At 35.2% G+C, this 17060-nt stretch overlaps 1 protein-coding gene across 9 annotated transcripts in view; it reads left to right on the top strand.

Annotated features, from left to right (window-relative positions):
- KHDRBS2 (KH RNA binding domain containing, signal transduction associated 2) overlaps positions 1–17060 on the top strand; it is a 597869-nt gene that overhangs the window by 197960 nt on the left and 382849 nt on the right. For all 9 annotated transcript variants that reach the window (XR_004622082.1, XR_004622080.1, XR_004622081.1 and 6 more), the window contains exon 3: positions 3370–3486. Coding sequence is in view for 6 of the 9 variants with exons in the window: in XM_034648191.1 (XP_034504082.1) it covers positions 3370–3486 (117 nt within the window). In the remaining 3 variants the exon portion in view is untranslated. The remainder of the gene's footprint in view (positions 1–3369; positions 3487–17060) is intronic.

Below are 17060 nucleotides of genomic sequence, written 5' to 3'. Positions count from 1 at the left end.
TAGCTCCCATACACGGAAGGCAAGAACAGACTAAAGAAAGAGGCAGGCCACTCCAGATTGGTAGTTGAAAGGTTTAATTAGCAAGGCAAGTTAAGATGAGGCTTGTCTTGGGTGGCTGCAAAATGAGTAGATCTCAGCACCTGCCCACCAGAATCTTAAGAGTTTATGTAAAGGCCTTAGTAGGGTTCAGTCATGTATACAGTCCAGATGGTCTCAATAACACATCACTCTTTCTCAAGGCTGTGTCCGTGAAGTGGCTCCTATTGTGGGATCAGTGAACAGAACATAAACTCCAAGGACAAAGGAGGAGTAAAAAGCCTCTGGTTGCAGAAACCCAGGTGGTGGGATCAATCAGTAGTCCCATCTTCTCAATGACTCCTCCAACATCTGCCTAGATTGGAATGATGTATTTCCTGAAGGTCTAGTGAGATTCCTTTGTACAACTACCTGGGAATAGTATTTTTTTGTAAGACGTTATGATAGTATTTTTAAAATATTTCTATGTTTTCAACCCACTCTGAAATGCACAGGTTTTAGTGTAAGACTTGAGTTTTGACAAAAATGTACCTATACTTTCAGCAAAATAGAAAACAGTTCCATCACCCCAGATGTTTCCTTCATGCCACTTTCCAGACAGTCCAGTCCTGGCCTTCTATGTTCCATAGGCAACCACTCTTAGGAATTCTAACACCATAGATTATTTTGGCCTCTAGAATTTTGTATCAGTGGAATCTAACATGATACACGTGTTTGGGTCTGGCTTCTTTGACTTAACATAATTGTGAGATATATCCATGCTGTTGTGTTAATCAATGACTAATTCCTTTCTATTTATGTATAAACTTATTGATTTTTTTTCTCCTTGGGTGGGCATTGATTTATTTCTATTTTAATGGTAATTGTGAGTAAGATATCATGGACATTCTTGTTCAAGTCATTTTGCTTTTATATCCCCTTGGTTAAATACCTAACTAGAATTTCTGGCGCATAGTGTAACTCTATGTTTAACTTTATAAGTAACTGTCAATCTTTCCAAGACAGCTGTATCATTTTAACTGCTAATAGTGGCTGCTCTAGTAGTCTCACATCCTCGTCAACATTTGGTCTTTTTTTGTTTTGTTTTAATAATTCTGATATGTGTGTGTTTAATTATCGACTTGATAGAGTTATTTATAGATCTAGATACTAATCATTATTTTTAAGTTTTTATTTTAATTCCAGTTAGTTTACATATAGTGTTATATTTAAGATACTGGGGCTCCTGGGTGGCGCAGTCGTTAAGCATCTGCCTTTGGCTCAGGGCGTGATCCCGGCATTCTGGGATCGAGCCCCACATCAGGCTCTTCCTCTAGGAGCCTGCTTCTTCCTCTCCCACTCCCCCTGCTTGTGTTCCCTCCCTCACTGGCTGTTTCTGTCTGTCAAATAAATAAATAAAATCTTTAAGATACTAATCATTTTTCGGATGTATGCACGGGGAGTATATTCTCCAGTCTGTGGCTTATCTACTTAATTTCTGAATGTTTTTTGAATCAGCAAAAGTTTTAGTGAGTGCTGTTTGCTTACTATTAAGTAATCTTTCCCAGTTTAAATTTGCAAAGGCATTCTTGTATGCTTTCTAACTAAATTCTTATCATTTTAGTTTTTATGTTCAGATCTATGATAGATCTTAAAATAAAGCCTGCCTAAATGTGAGGTAGGACAGAAGAGATTTTTTTGTGTATGTTTTGTTTTGTTTTTGGGTTTTTGTTTGTTTGTTGCATATGAATATCCAATTGTTCTAGCTTCATTTGCTAAAAAGATTTGCATTTCAAATTTTATTGCTTATGTACTTTTGTAGAAAATCAAGTGTAAGTGTATCATCTTTCTAAACTTTATACTGTTCCATTTATCTATTTGCCTGTAGATACAGCAATCCACACTTCAGTACAATATTTAATAAATGTGGTGAGAGCAGACATCCTTGAATTTATCCTAGATTTAGGGGAAAAGCAGTTACTCTTTAACCATTCAGTATGGTGTGTTTCTTACTACAGAACTATAGATTTAAAAACATATAGAAAACCTCTGATTTAGAAGGCAGTAACTTAATTTTATTTATCTGTTTTTCGTTTATCCAGCACAGCTTTTGGTGCATTCTAAGCCCTTTCTATTTTTTATTTTGTTTTATTTTTTAAAAGATTTTATTTATTTATTTGACACAGAGAGAGAGACAGCCAGAGAGGGAACACAAGGAGGGGGAGTGGCAGGCAGGGGGAGAGGGAGAAGCAGGCTCCCCGCTGAGCAGGGAGCCTGTTGGAGGCTTTGGTCCCATGATCCCAGGACACTGGGATCACAACCTGAGCCAACTTGAGCTGAAGGTGGACGCTTAATGACTGAGCCACCCAGGCACCCCAGCCCTTTGTATTTTTTAAATTAATCAGTGAATGATTATCCAAGTCATTTGGTGTGGTAATGTTCCATTCTGTAGCTGACAACATACTCTCATAACCGCCCTTATTTCACCTGTTTTTAGCCAGTTTCAGGAAGAATAAACAAACTGAAAAACCTCCCAGAATTTCCCATTTAGAGAAACTGCTTTGTATATATGTGGTATCAGTAGTGTTTTAAAGTTTTCTGTATGTTTGATCACATCTTTTATTTGCTGATCTTTAGAACAACTCTTTAACATAAAGAATGTAAGATTGAAGAATAATTGAATTGTTTTATGCCTATTCATGAAATTTGGGATAGAATGTTATGGGCACAGATAATACTTAACAAAATGAATATTAAATTTTATTTTAAAAATCTATTTAAGGAGTACGTTGGTGGCTCTGTCCGTTAAGCGTCTGCCTTGGCTCAGGTCATGATCCTGGGGCACTGGGATCAAGCCCCAGGTAGGGCTCCCTGCTCAGCTGGGGAGTCTGCTTCTCTCTCCCCCTCTCCCTGCTCATGCTCTCTCTCTCTCTCTCTCTTTCAAAAAATAAATAAAATCTTAAAAATCTTTTTAAAATATTAGCTTTTGTAATTTTGAACGTGCATAGTCTAACATAATTGTTTCTTTCAATAATCTGGAGAGAAAATCCTTTAGAACCACAGTTCTCCCTAACTTCTTTCTTATAAGTGATTTATTTATTTGATTATGTAAGTACTATATATGATATGTTCAACATATTATTGATTTTTGGCAATCTTTTAGAAAGAGGTCTCCTTTTTAAAATGGATCCTAGATTAGAGGTCTGAAATAGTTTTGTGTGTGTCTATGTGTGTGAGGCCTAACTCCCTTCTGCATGGTAAATTTTGAAAAGCCCATAACCCATCATTTATTTTTGGTGCAAATTATTACTTTTTTCTACTTTAAAACAGATTTCTATTGATTTTGTTTCCTAGTTCAATTTTGTGGGGAAATTGCTTGGACCAAGAGGAAACTCCTTGAAGAGACTACAGGAAGAAACAGGTGCTAAAATGTCTATCCTGGGCAAAGGATCAATGAGAGATAAAGCAAAGGTACTGAACTTTGAATATGATATTTAACACGTACAGGAGGTTACCTGTAACACTCAGGGCCATGTTTACCAGCACATCGGCATTGTTCTCCCATTGTTTCCTACGATTTTCACCTTCTGGGACCACCTTGTTGCACTCTTGTCCAATTCCTTTATTTTCATAAGAATCAATTACCCTTCCCCCCCGCCCCAGAAGATGTAATTTCATATCTCTATTCTCTTTAGTCCTTTGTGTAGGTTGTTGCCAAATCTCCTTACTTTTTCTGTGTCCTCTGTAGGATGTTTCTATATGTCTGTGCTCATTTTCTTTAAATCCCTGTCTGGATCCCCTTTCTCTCTTCAACTATGTCACCTAATCACATCCATTGTATCATTCTCTCTTTTTATCTCTATGCTTCATTTCACTCTGATCCTCTTACCAGAAGCAATTTCAAATACTTATCTGCAAATCTAAGAGAATTCCACTTATTTTCTGAAATGTTTCAGTGATGTTAAACAATTCACCTGACCCCAAAAGAACAAATAAGCTAAGAAATATATGAACTTTGATGTTTGAAGTGATGTATTTCACATCTGAACTATATCATTTTCCCATTTTATAAAGTGATAGCAATTTTCTCTGCGTTAGAATTCATTGTTTTGGAAAAATAACAACCATTTATAGAGATTTATTCATAAAGGATCTTTTAAAATTCATTGAGAAAGGGTGAATGTATTAAGGTAGTATTATTTGACCAAGCCATGCTTTTCTGATTCGATATGTTACTATGGCAAATAAAATATTCAAACATTTATTTCTGACTATGGGAATTAACTCAGGAAATTGTTTCAGTGTTCTATTAATGTGAAATCTTGAAGAAAATTATAGTGGGAAATGTCACCGAACAGAGATCTCATAGTCTTACACTGTACACTTCATACTGTGTGATCTTTTTATTCTTCCCTACACCTTTTTTAGATTTAGAACAAGCACTATCTCCCCAACGGGGCTTTCCTGAAACTCCTGTGATAGGCTAAATCCTCTCATCACTCAACATATTTTGTTGAACTTTTCTGTTTCTCTCATTGAACTGCACACTCCGACTAGCCGGAGAAATATCCGAGTCAGCTTTGCATACCCAGAGCATCTGTGTAGGCACTCCATATCTTTCAAAGCAAATGGGTGTTTATTGTTTATTCCCATATATTTGGAATTTTTTCTTTCTGTTCACAGAGCTTTACATTGGATTTCTTTTTCCCTATGAGCATGTTAGGAACCAGCATAAGTATTTGAAAATCTAGTCGGAAACAAATTTAGTTCTATTAAGTTTCCATTAGGTTTAATTTACAGATATTAGCTGTTACTTAAAATCCAGCTTCTCATTGATTACTTTTTGGGTGATCTATCATGTTTGTCTATGCTTCAAGCATTTTCATTGTTCCTTTACAAAATGAAAACATATAATAATAATTAATAATAATAATAATAATAAAATGTATTGCATTATAAACTACATTTTATGGAATCTAAATAAGACCTTAACTGCCAAAGGCACATAGCTGAAATAAAACCACAGACATGGATATGCAAAAATTTACCTTAGGAAACATTTGATTAAAATAAAAATAAAAATAAATCCTTGGTAAATTATTGATCACTATGTTGCTGTTTTACCTCTCTGCAACATGATCTGATCCGGAAGGAAGATTTTATATGTGATTTTGTTCCTCTAACAAATAAATAAAACTTATCTGATTCTTCAGTGGAACTGTGTATTTATACAGCCACACAGGAATATATTCATGCATTAATTGCAGAAGTATTGATTGCTGTGTCACACTATGTGTCATCTGTAGTTCTAGTTCATGGTTATGAATATGACAAAAATTTTTCTCCTCCTACAATTTACATTCCAATGGGAAAGACAGACAATAAATAAGTGAAAAAAACACATTTTAGTAATTGTTATGTATTAAAATAATACAGATTGTTTTTCTGTGTTGGCTCTGCTATTAAGATGCTACAAAGTATATGTCCTAAGCTTGATCTTTCATGATTAAAAGGAGATATTTGGGCAGTTATCTAAATCAGGACGAAATAACTATGCAAAAGCATTTCTTACACACCTGCTATGTGCTCAACTGTAGATTAAATATTATGTAGAAAATAAGTATTAAACATGAGTCAAGCCCTCACAAAACTTTCAATTTAAACATCCTGATCTGTTTAAAACTTTCTTTAAAAAAAAGAGTTAATAAAGTATCAACCATTGAAATAGAAGGTGGAAAGAGTGACATTCTCATTTAATTTTATTTTTACAAATCTAATAAGACTTTTTCATCCTTAGAAAAGAACGGAATTTTAATATTTGTTATAAGATCATTATAAAATTGCATGGTATAGAAAACAGTTCTAGTGGTTTGGTGTAGTAAGATTCTAACAAGTTCAGTGTTCTTATTTGCCTTATTTTGGTTTGGGTTGGCTTGGGGGAAACATTCCTTTTCATTTAGCTACACCTAGCCAATAACTCTGTGAACAGAGAGTGAAAACAAAAACCAAAACAAAATGAAATGTGGTAATATCCAAGGTAATAGCAGTAGCAAAATCCTACCTTATATTGAATATTATACTCCTGTCCTGGTCAGATCACCTGATATGTGAACTCACATTTTACCTTATAACTATCCAGGAATGCTTAAACGGAAGCTAACTTTTAAATGGTGATGATAAAGATATTCTTAGAGAAAATTAGAAAGTAATATATACAGTATGTTTGCAATATTTCAAAATATCTCAGGAAATTAACTGGCGGTTCAGAAATTTCTTTAAAGTCTGAGTCCCTCGTACACCATATGGCCAGCCAGTTCTAAATAACCACACAGCTGCTGGCTGCTGCTTCTTCGTCGTCTTTTTTTTCCCCCTAGCAGTTGCTTCTGAGCAATCTTCAGGGGTAACTTACCGTAGCTTCAGATAGAGTGTTGCTATTTTTAGTGATGCTGATGGCAGAGATTGGTGAGGGAGAACAGAGGAAACAGTGGTCTACAGGCTTATCTTTGAAAAGAGTGAGGAACAAACATATTATCTTCAAGAAAAAAGGTTTGAGAGGTTATAGAAGATGAGACAAAAGCTGAGCACACCCAGATAAGAGTGAGGAAACAGCAGGAAAGCCTCAAAGCAAATTTCTTGCCTACCTCCATTGTCCTTAAAGGGAAATAACAAATAGACGTGCTGCAAATAAATTGTTGTAATGAAAGGTGTTCTGGCATTTCTCTTAATAAGCTTGGCTGAAATTATGGAATGCAGTCTTAAAACATGCTGATGATTATATGTTAAAAGTAAAGTGCTGTTTGGTGGAGTTTTATTTGAAAATGTGTGATAATTCTCTAGGCAAGCCTTTCTCTCTTTGATGTGCTAATATCATGTCCAGTTTCTATTTTACAATATATCTTCTGTATTTGGTGATGGCTACTTTAGTAAATCCTTTCTGATTTCATGGCAATTTGATTTTCATCAACAATAAAATCAACTGAAAACCTTCAAAGTGATGCTGCTGCCTGGTGGGTGTGAACCCCGTACCAATCATCCTTCTCTCATTTGGCTTCTGGGCTATGCCTCACATCAAACAGCAGGGTTAGTCTCTCAAATCCTGAAGGGGCGAGGCCACACTCGCTGCTCATCAGTCAGGCTGGGATCGGTTAGGTAGACTCCTGTTTCAACTTTTTAATATCCCCAACAACAAAGCAATTTGTAATCCCACAAAATCAAGAGCCCAGACACTCTGGTTTTAATTTTAGCTGTGTCCCTAATACACGGCACTGGAGATCAACAATGTTTTCTTCTCCATTTTGCTCCGCAGGAGAGAATGCCTAGCCCGTCGTTACTTCCAAACAGAGATAGAGGAATTAGCATTCTTTTTTAAAGATTTTACTTATATATTTGACAGGGAGAGAGAGAGCATAAGTAGGGGGAGCAGCAGACAGAGGGAGAGGGAGAAACAGGCTCCTCACTGAGCAGGGAGCCCTTTTCGGGGCTTGGTCCCAGGAATCTGGGATCATGACCTGAGCCTAAGGCAGCTAGCTGCCTAACCGTCTGAACCACCCAGGTGTCCTGGAGTAAGCATTATTCTTTGCTTAAGCATCACTTGAGTTTGTGAAGAACAAAGAGTCGATGAGAAATTACAGATAGGTGGGAATTTATTTTTTATTTATTCACTGTATTCTTCTGTTTCTTGGATCTGAATGTTGAGAAATGAGAGTAACAGACTGAACAGTCCCACCTGAAGGGTAGCACAGTAGCACATGCAGTAGGGGAGCAATGCATTGCAAATATGTGTTTTGTGAGAACACAAGGAAACTAGTTTCAGTGGTGGACCAACACAAGGGTATTTCAGGGGCACCTGGGTGGCTCAGTCGTTAAACGTCTGCCTTTAGCTCAGGGTGTGATCCCAGGATCCTGGGATCAAGCCCCACATCGGGCTCCCTGCTCTGCAGGGAGCCTGCTTCTTCATCTCCCACTCCCCCTGCTTGTGTTCCCTCTCTCGCTGGCTGTCTGTATCTCTGTCAAATAAACAAATAAAATCTTTTAAAAAATAGAATATATGAAGACAGAGACATTTCTAGACATTTTACAGTTTATAAACCACAATTGTCATAGTGTATTTCTTTTCTGCCACTGAGGAAACTTATCCCTTTTTGTTCTGAGATGTACTGTCCACCTCAAAATCTTGCAACTGAATTTCAAGTAAGATATCTCCAATATAGAAAGGGACTGAGGACGTCTTCAAAATAATTTAAATAACACATTCTGTGGTAGTTTTAAAGATGGCTGCAAATCCTTTGACATTTCTTTTAGAGAAAGGTGAGTAGGGTTGAATTCTCTTCCTCGTGAATCCGGACAGTTTTAATGACTCGCTAACAACAGAAACACTGCAGAGGAGATGTCACGTCAGGATTTCTGAGGGAGGTGGGAAGACACAGTGCACGTTCTGCCTCATTTACAAGAATGCTGTCCTTTTTTGGGGCTCTAAACTGCCTTGCAAGGGTTCTGACAATGTTAACGTTGCCCCCTACCTCCCGCTGTGAGGAAGCCAAAGTAATATGGAGAGGGGGGCCTGGTATAGGTACCAGTGGGAAATCCCAGTGGAGCCCTGCCTTTGAGTCATCCCAGGCAAGGCATTACACTTGAACGTAAAGAATTCTCCAGATGATAACAGCCTCTAGCCATTTGAGTGATCAGGTTGTTTGAGTCCTATCTGCAGCCCCAGACTCTGGGAGCAAAACAAATGATCTCCACTGTACTCTGTCTAAATGCCTCACCTACAGAATCCATGCACATAGTCATAATAACAGCATAGTTGTTAGTTTAAGCAACTAAGTTTGGCATGGTTACTTATCTAACACTAGATGACTGGAATGCAGTCCTACAATTTTATTTATAACATTCAAAGATTCTCAATGTTGTGAGCCAGTGTCACATCGGTTTGTTCTCTTCTTGTGTTTCTACTGCCCTCTCATGGCAATTACTAAAGACTTTGAAAAATTCTGGGTTTTGTGGGTGTTCGTGTATTTGGTGTTTTGATTCTTTTTTGTTATTTACTTGTACCTTATTTTGAAGCATATGCCAAAGTTCTCTCTCAAAGTTGCCAGAAAGGGGAAAGGCTTCTAAGAAAGACAATTCAAAGATTTCCAGAACATTTGACTTAAAAAGTATTAGGCTGGTCATAAAGCTGGTCTAAGGCCTTTGTACCTTAGAATGTCTGCTTTAATAACACAAGACTCAAGGATAATTGAGTAGGTAATTCTGATTTCTCTGTAGGTCTTCTTAATTTTAAACCTGAGAAAGCGAGTGCTCCAGCATTTTATCAGGGATGTTAGATAGATCCCAGAAGGGGAGGGAATTGCACCATACAGCAAGTATTGCCCCAAACCAAGACTGGGACAGTTTTCTTTCTTAGTCCCTCTTTTGACCAAGTCAGATGGTCTTAGCAAAGAAAAGGACCAAATGGCATTTTTGTTCTGAACATTAACTGAGCTTGTTGCTTCATTAGTCTTCTCTTACATTTCTTATAGACGGTGGAATTTAGATAAGGGATCAAGTTATAAAATATACCACCATCAAGATTACCTGCAATTTATATATGGACCCATTGACATTCTTTCTTTCTTTACCAGTTTCCTATGTTAGGGAAGAATTTCCAAGCAGGATTCTAAGGTGATTCAACTTTCTAGTATTTTATATTATTTAGTGCTCCATATATGCTTAGTTGGCCTCTCTCTCTCAATATATATTTTTAAGTATTAATATTTGCTTTGCTTTTTTAAATTGGACCCAATCTTTGCTTTCCCCACACATTGCAAATTCCAGTAGACGCCTGAATATCCAAAGCAAAGCAATAGACCCATATGAATGGACGATGAATATTTTGGGTCTATATAATAGGTCAAATAAATACATGGGTCCAAAAGACCCATATGAATATATCATTGCTCTAACAGGAGAATTGGATATTAGAAAGAAAAAATCCTAAATAGCTTTATTTTGCTCATTGTAAAAAAATAACACATTTTTAGTTTTATGGATAATTTTAATGTCAAACCAAGTAAGAATTGCTACCTAAATTTTTTTTTAAATAATGATATTTAAACTCCTAGAAAAGCCTTTGATAAAAGGGCATTATTTATACATTTTTAGAAAGATGGTGTTAAATGTTTGTTTTAAATTGTTAGAACTTGACCCCAGTATAAGCCATGTTCTCTGAAGAGAAACTTGGACTACTCGTTCTAGCACAGCTTAGGGAATTTGGAGATACTGTTAAGAGGATAATGGGTCCAGAGTGGGAATGTTAAAGAGAAAAATCCTGCACTTAACTCAAGTGCACTATCAGCACTAAGTCAGATTCTGAATTTCATTAGTTGCAGTGATGTTTTTGACTTTGTATTCTGTTTTCTCTTTATTGTTTTTTTTTAATTTCACAATCATTCAAGAGTTGAATAGTGCTCTAGTTTTATCAGCCATAAATATCTGAGTCATTCTTAATTGATATTGTTGTCATGAATACTTGAAAATTTGTTTGAGCTCTTGACATCCCTTGATAAAAAGTAGAGAGCTCTGTTTTCTGGTTATCGTTCATGATGCTACGCAGAGCCCAAAGAAAGACAAAGTAGTCAAACTCCTTAGTCTAATGGATAATATTACTGAGTTCACTTTTGCTTTCTGTGTGTACCGTTACACCAAAAGTAAAATCAAAAAGACAGAGACCCAGGACACAAATGAAATTTTATATATTTTGCTATGAACACAATCAGTTACGCCATTTGACTTTTAGCAGCTGGGACAAAGTTTTGTATACTTCCAGGGATGCCATGCACAAGACACTATCTGTGAACTGCGCCCCTAACCGTCTGATACGGCTTGTCACCACCACTGAAGCTAGTTACAGGAGTAAGCATACCAAATGTCAGTACAGGGAACTCTTCTGTGCATGTTTTTCTTACTACCTAAATACCAGAAATCACCTAGACTTCATATATAAATATTCTCAGTTTTAAAATGTTATCTGCAAAGATATTTACTGTTTTGTCTATTTTTTTGGCAAGCCACATTTTTTTAATTTTGATGATATTAACATTTAATTTTTTTTTTTGCTTTTTGAGGTCAGGGTTTTGAGATAAACTGTGAATGTATGCCAGTATTCTGCATGAGGTTTACCGCAGATAAGGCATACATAACGTATAGGTATATAATTGCTAACATCTATAATTCTAGCATCACTATGGGGTTAAAAAAAAAAAGGCAAACAAAATGTAGTGATTGATTTAGAGAATTTGGAATGTCTCCACAAGCTTTCATGTTCATATTTCTAAGCTTATTATGCCCTGTATTTGCTGCTTCCTTTTCTCAATAGTAAGTTGTTTTCTCTTTCTTTTCTATGTTTTGAATGTTTTGACAAAATTTTTTATTTCAATTATTTGGCACTTTTAGGGAATGTTTTTCTCAGTCGTTCTTAATTTTCTTCCTTTCACCTGTCTACCTTAAAAAAAATTCTAAAGCTAAAATAATTTACAGTCAAAAAATTTTCCAGTGTTTCAATGCTGAATAGCTCTCATTTCTATTTCCCTGAACATTACTAAAAGGTGTGAGAGATATTTATTTCCTCAGCAGCACCACCAATATCATATTTTCTTAAATCAAACCAAGTCAACAGTCACTACTACCAAACCAGAAGCATAAACAATAAAGAATAAAATAGTAAGACCATCAAGTAACCAGACATAGTCTCCCTTGTGCTGAGTTAATATTTTCAGGATCTCAATTCTGTACTATTTTAGATTAAAAGTGATACCCACATTTTTAAAAGAATAATAATAATTACAATCTTAAAACATGTAGAAACTTTTATTTGGATTATCATTTGTCTTTTTTTAAATTTTTTCTTTCTTTTTTGTTATGTTCAATTAACCATTATTTGTCTTTTATTTAAAGATTTTATTTATTTATTTGAAAGAGAGAGAAAGACTGCATGAGCCAGGGGAGGAGCAGAGAAGCAGGCTCCCCGCTGAGCAGCCCCTCCCCGCCCCACGTGGGGCTCCATCCCAAGACTCTGAGATCATGACCTGAGCCAAAGGCAAATGCTTAACTGACTGAACCATCCAGGCACCCTGATTATCATTTGTCTTAAGGAAGATTTCATAATATGGATTTTTTTGAAGGCCTGTAAAACAACATTTATTGTCTTATTGGTGACTAAACGCAGAGACTTTTACAACTGAAAAGTCTCTAGAGAGGATGAGAAAAATTCAAGTTCCCAGGCGGACCCCTCAACTTTCCAAAGGCCATATGGTGACGGCTCACAGTTCAAAAGTAGCATATGTCCAGGGTGGGGGAGGACAGCATCATTCTGGAAGTCCCCAGATAAGGCAAAGCTATGTTTTGTTGGCAGTTCTATATCTTTAACATAATAATTTCCTGAAACATAATAATTAAATAATTAAATAAATAATTAAATTAAATTAAAATAGATTAAAAATAATATTGAGTAATCCTTAATATTATGAGGGTGACTGTAGGGTTGTTTTAATTTTCACTGAACTAATTGGAGGTATAGCATATGTGCTTCTATATAATATATGTACCTACACATATATACATTGGATCATACAATCTTAGAGTTGGCAGAGAAAGTAAAGATGCTGGTTTAATTCAGTACTTTTTATAACCAAAATAACCAAAATACATTGTTGCCCAAGGAACAGTAATTTGCTTGAGAGTCCTGGGAAATTACTCGGAAATATTTAATGATTAGAGGTAAAAAAGAAAACATAAAGATGAGAACCAGTTTCAGGAAAATATCTTGCTTAACTAGCAGAATAATTTCAAGGAACCATAACATTGGAAGAAATAGTGTTTACTCTTGTTTCTTGAACTCTTACACCCAAGATAAGAAGAAAACAGATCCAAATTACTTTAAATAACATAAAATTACCTACAGTATATAAAAGATTGAGTTGACCATGATTCTTCATCACGACCTAGCCTCTCTAAAACTGAGTAGTTTAGAACTAATTGATTTGTGAAAATGTTTCTCATCTGTCCCCTGTACTGTTTATATATATCCAGTGTGTACCCTGGATGGATGAAGAAGGGGAAGGGAGCACCCTGTGCTCAGAGTGCCTGAGTTAGCAGCCTTTATGTTGGGGTTTAACAACTGTCTGCCTTTGGTGATAACTCATGCAGGGAAGTGAGGTAATCACTTTGTAAGGCTAGTCCCACCCTCAGGGGAAGAGTAGGAGCAGAATGGGCTCTTTTGGGAAATCTTCCTGTCTTAAGAGCCTAGAGTTTCCTTTCTGGGAGGAAAGAGTTTTTCTCACTCTTTCATCCCTCTATAGGTTTATAGGTCGGAAAATTGATCACAATATATTTAGCTGCACATGTAATACCTTCCTCCACATTGCTATGAATTCTTGTTAAGATTATAAACTAAAAATGTCATTTCAGTGCACATATTTTTCCTTTAACCATTGTTTTTGTTTTGTTTTGTTTTTTAAATCACGAGGCCTGTATCATATTTTTTGCCTTGCTTTTATTTGGGTATAATTTACATACATGAAAATCTACCACTTTTAAGTGTATAAATGCATATAGTCATGTTTGTCTCATTACAATCAAGGTGAAGAATATGTCTGTCACATCCTTTGGGCCTTACTTCACACCCTGGTCCCTGGAGACCACCGATCTGCTCTCTGTCACCATCCTTCACAGTCTCCTAGAGTTCCATAGGTAATGTGTACAGCATATAGGCTTGCTCCTGAGTTGTTTCACTTAACATAATGCTTTTGAGGTCTATCCATGTTGTTGCACGGATCAGTACTTTGTTCCTTTATATCACTGAGAAATTTTCCATTGTGTGTCTGCACCAAAACTTGTCTATCCATTTATTTTATGGTAATTTAGATAGACTATTATGCATAAGGCTGCTCTGAAGATTCATATATGTCTTTGTATGAAGATACGATTTCACAATAGAGAATCTGGGAATTATTCATTGAAAGTTAAAGCACCAGGACATTTATATAATATTTTTTCATTAATATAAGATAGTTATCACAGGACTATATATTTTTTAGAAAGTCAGAAAGAAGTATTCCAAAAGTGTTGGTTGTGTATTTACTCTGTCTGGGTTTTGGTATGGTTTACTTGACATGCATAACATCTATTAGTTCTATGAAAGACTGTTTTATTAGTTATTCATCTTTCATTCTGCAAATAATCATTTCTAAATTAAGGTTTGGGAGATTTTTTTTTTTTTCAGCAATGCCCTAAATTAGGATACCAGAGTTCAGATGCAAACTGGAGATTCTGATTCCCTAGTCAGAGAGATGAGATTTGTTAGATAAATGAAGCCATCTGCATCAATTTAAATAGTTCTACCAAATTGATTCATGAAGTGTCTAATATTTCCATGTAATTAGCGGTGGCATTTTCAAATCTCTATCACTGAGAGGAAAATTTAACCTTCTCTGAAGAATTGCACACTCTAGGGTTGATACTTTAGAAAATTATATTGTTCTAAGGGAATACTCACCAAAGAATTACATCAGACTTTGAACAGATGCTGTAAGATCCCTGTTTTACTGCTGGTGCACCGGAGTGGCGATATTAAAAGTCTTCATCTCCTCCCTCGCATCTGATGTTAACACAGATTTCCCATTTCTCAACTCTGACAGCTTAGTGGTGAATCTCTTGTGGCTGTTCCAAAAAAAAATCTGCTTTCTCTTCTTTTCTCCTCTACTGTAAAATTAAACTCTAGTCATTAAGTTCAATGTATATCTTTTTGTTGGAACTCTAAGGAGTCTTCTCCTCTAAGGGAAGATGGAAGGTTTATTTCAAAAGATAATATCTGTTTTTCTCTCACTTAAAGATTTTTATTTTTTAGTAAAGAATTTTATATCTGCATATGCATTTTCACTTAAAAATAAGTAAAAGTGCAAAATTTATGCATAATATTAATAGAATTTGTCTATATTATAGATAAATATCTAGAAATATAGATGTTATAGTACATGAGTTTCACATCATATCTCATATAATTGCTTCACTAGGGAAAACCTTAGAGATTGATTTATTATGAAAAGCCACGAGTCTGTTAATATGCCATACTCCTCTTTTATCTTTACTGCTTAGATTTTTTATCTTTTTCTCCTTTGTGCTGCATTAGTAGTACTGAATGCAGATGAACCACTCAGCTACTTTATGTTATAGAGGATGGACATACTTAGATAATTAATCTGGAGAATGTCTGTCTTTCATGGCCTATTACATGGGAGTTACAAATTAATTTCTAAAACTAACTGTTTTTCTTCATAATGCTAGATATTCATACGTTTTTTAGACATTATAGTAGGTGATAAGTGTAGTTTACTAAGAAAATTTTGATACATTTTGTGAAACAGTTTCGTAAGAAAGATGTTAGTTAAAAAAATCATGTTTTGTAAATTATTTGAAGGTTTTCTTCAGGGCTATGCATCGTCCGTATTAAAAAACAAACAAAAAACAAAACAAAAACTCCTCTTCCCCAAATGTGAAGTAATTAAAGCTAGTTGGTCATATTAATGTTGACAAAAAGTATTACTGCTATCCCAAATATTTATTATACAATAAATGAAAATATTTTATTGTACCTGTTAACTGAAACTTAGTTATGATTTTTTTACATTTTCAATATTATTAAAGTATGTGCTATCAAAAATAAGATTTGGATAGCTATTATATAAAATTTCTAAAATGTAAGGCATTATTACCCATATTTAGTGGAGTTATACTGTAATTCTTGACCATGGATAACTTTTCAGACAATTGTTAACTCTTTAGTTTTAGGATATAATTTCCCCAAATCCACCTGTGCTTAAAATGTTACCATTTTTATCATTTGTCCAAATAATTTAACAGAATTCTAGTTGTAGGTTGGAGCAAGTAACTTCAAGACACAAGAGAAAAAATTAAAATTATGACTTTTTAATCTTGGTTATCTTGAAGACATGTGTTATTACCCTAAAAAAGAGGGTCTAAATGGTTAGTTAAGAGTTGAACATTTATTTATTTTTTATTTTTATTTTTTAGTTTCGAGTTTTTAAATTCTACTTAACATCTAGTGTAATATTAGTTCAGAAGTAGATTTTGGGGTTCATCACTTACATATAACACCTGGTGTTCATCATAACAAGTGCCCTCCTTAATACTCATCATCCATTTAGCCCTTCCCCACTCCCACCTCCCCTCTAGCAACACTCAGTAGAATATTACTTTATTTAAGCAGGTTATTTACTAATGTCTTTTAGAAAACAAGTTGCCAGTAAGCATTAATTACTAGTTTGATGTTGCACATACATATGTACATGCAAGCAAACATGCCCTGATACCTTAAAAAGTACAATAAAAATATATGTCTGGAAGCTTTGACAAAAGATATATGATAAATATAACATAAGTAATATATGTAGAGAGAAAATAAATAAAAACAGTACAAATAAGGTAGAAAAACCAAAATACTCACAAATAAATCAGCATCTATAATCTATACCAAAACTAAGTGACAGTTATCCTCCACAAACCCCAAAATGCAAGTGGGTAAAGATAAAGCAATGAAAGCTACAAGAGCCTTGTAATATCAGCATTTGTGGGGGAAAAGCAGAAAAAAAGCAATGTGGTGTCTGATGGCACAAGAATAGGAATATCCCCAAATAACAGTATTTTTTTCAGGTAAATCTAAGAATAGAATGAACCTTGAGAGGTGTTTTTATACCTGAATTCATGGATGAAGTCATTGAGTCCACGTCAAGATCTGAAGATACTGGAAAAGTCTAGGTTCTATGAACTCTGGAAATTCTAAGACAGAGCCACACAATGAGAAGCTGCAAGAATAGCCCCAGACTGAGCAAGGAAGAAAAAACGGGCAAAATAAATGGAAATTTAATTAAATGGATTGTTGAGCAGAGAAGGTAGATTTCAGAAAGCAAAAGGCTGTATTTTTTATCCCTTTGGAAAAGTAACAAAAGAGGGGGTGGTAGTGTTTACTCCACATACTAAACAGTAAAGAAAAT

The sequence above is a fragment of the Ailuropoda melanoleuca genome, chromosome 19 (assembly GCF_002007445.2).
Source record: "Ailuropoda melanoleuca isolate Jingjing chromosome 19, ASM200744v2, whole genome shotgun sequence".
NCBI lineage: Eukaryota > Metazoa > Chordata > Mammalia > Carnivora > Ursidae > Ailuropoda > Ailuropoda melanoleuca.
Note: the sequence above shows the minus strand (reverse complement) of the source record. Positions and strands in the feature narration are given on the sequence as shown.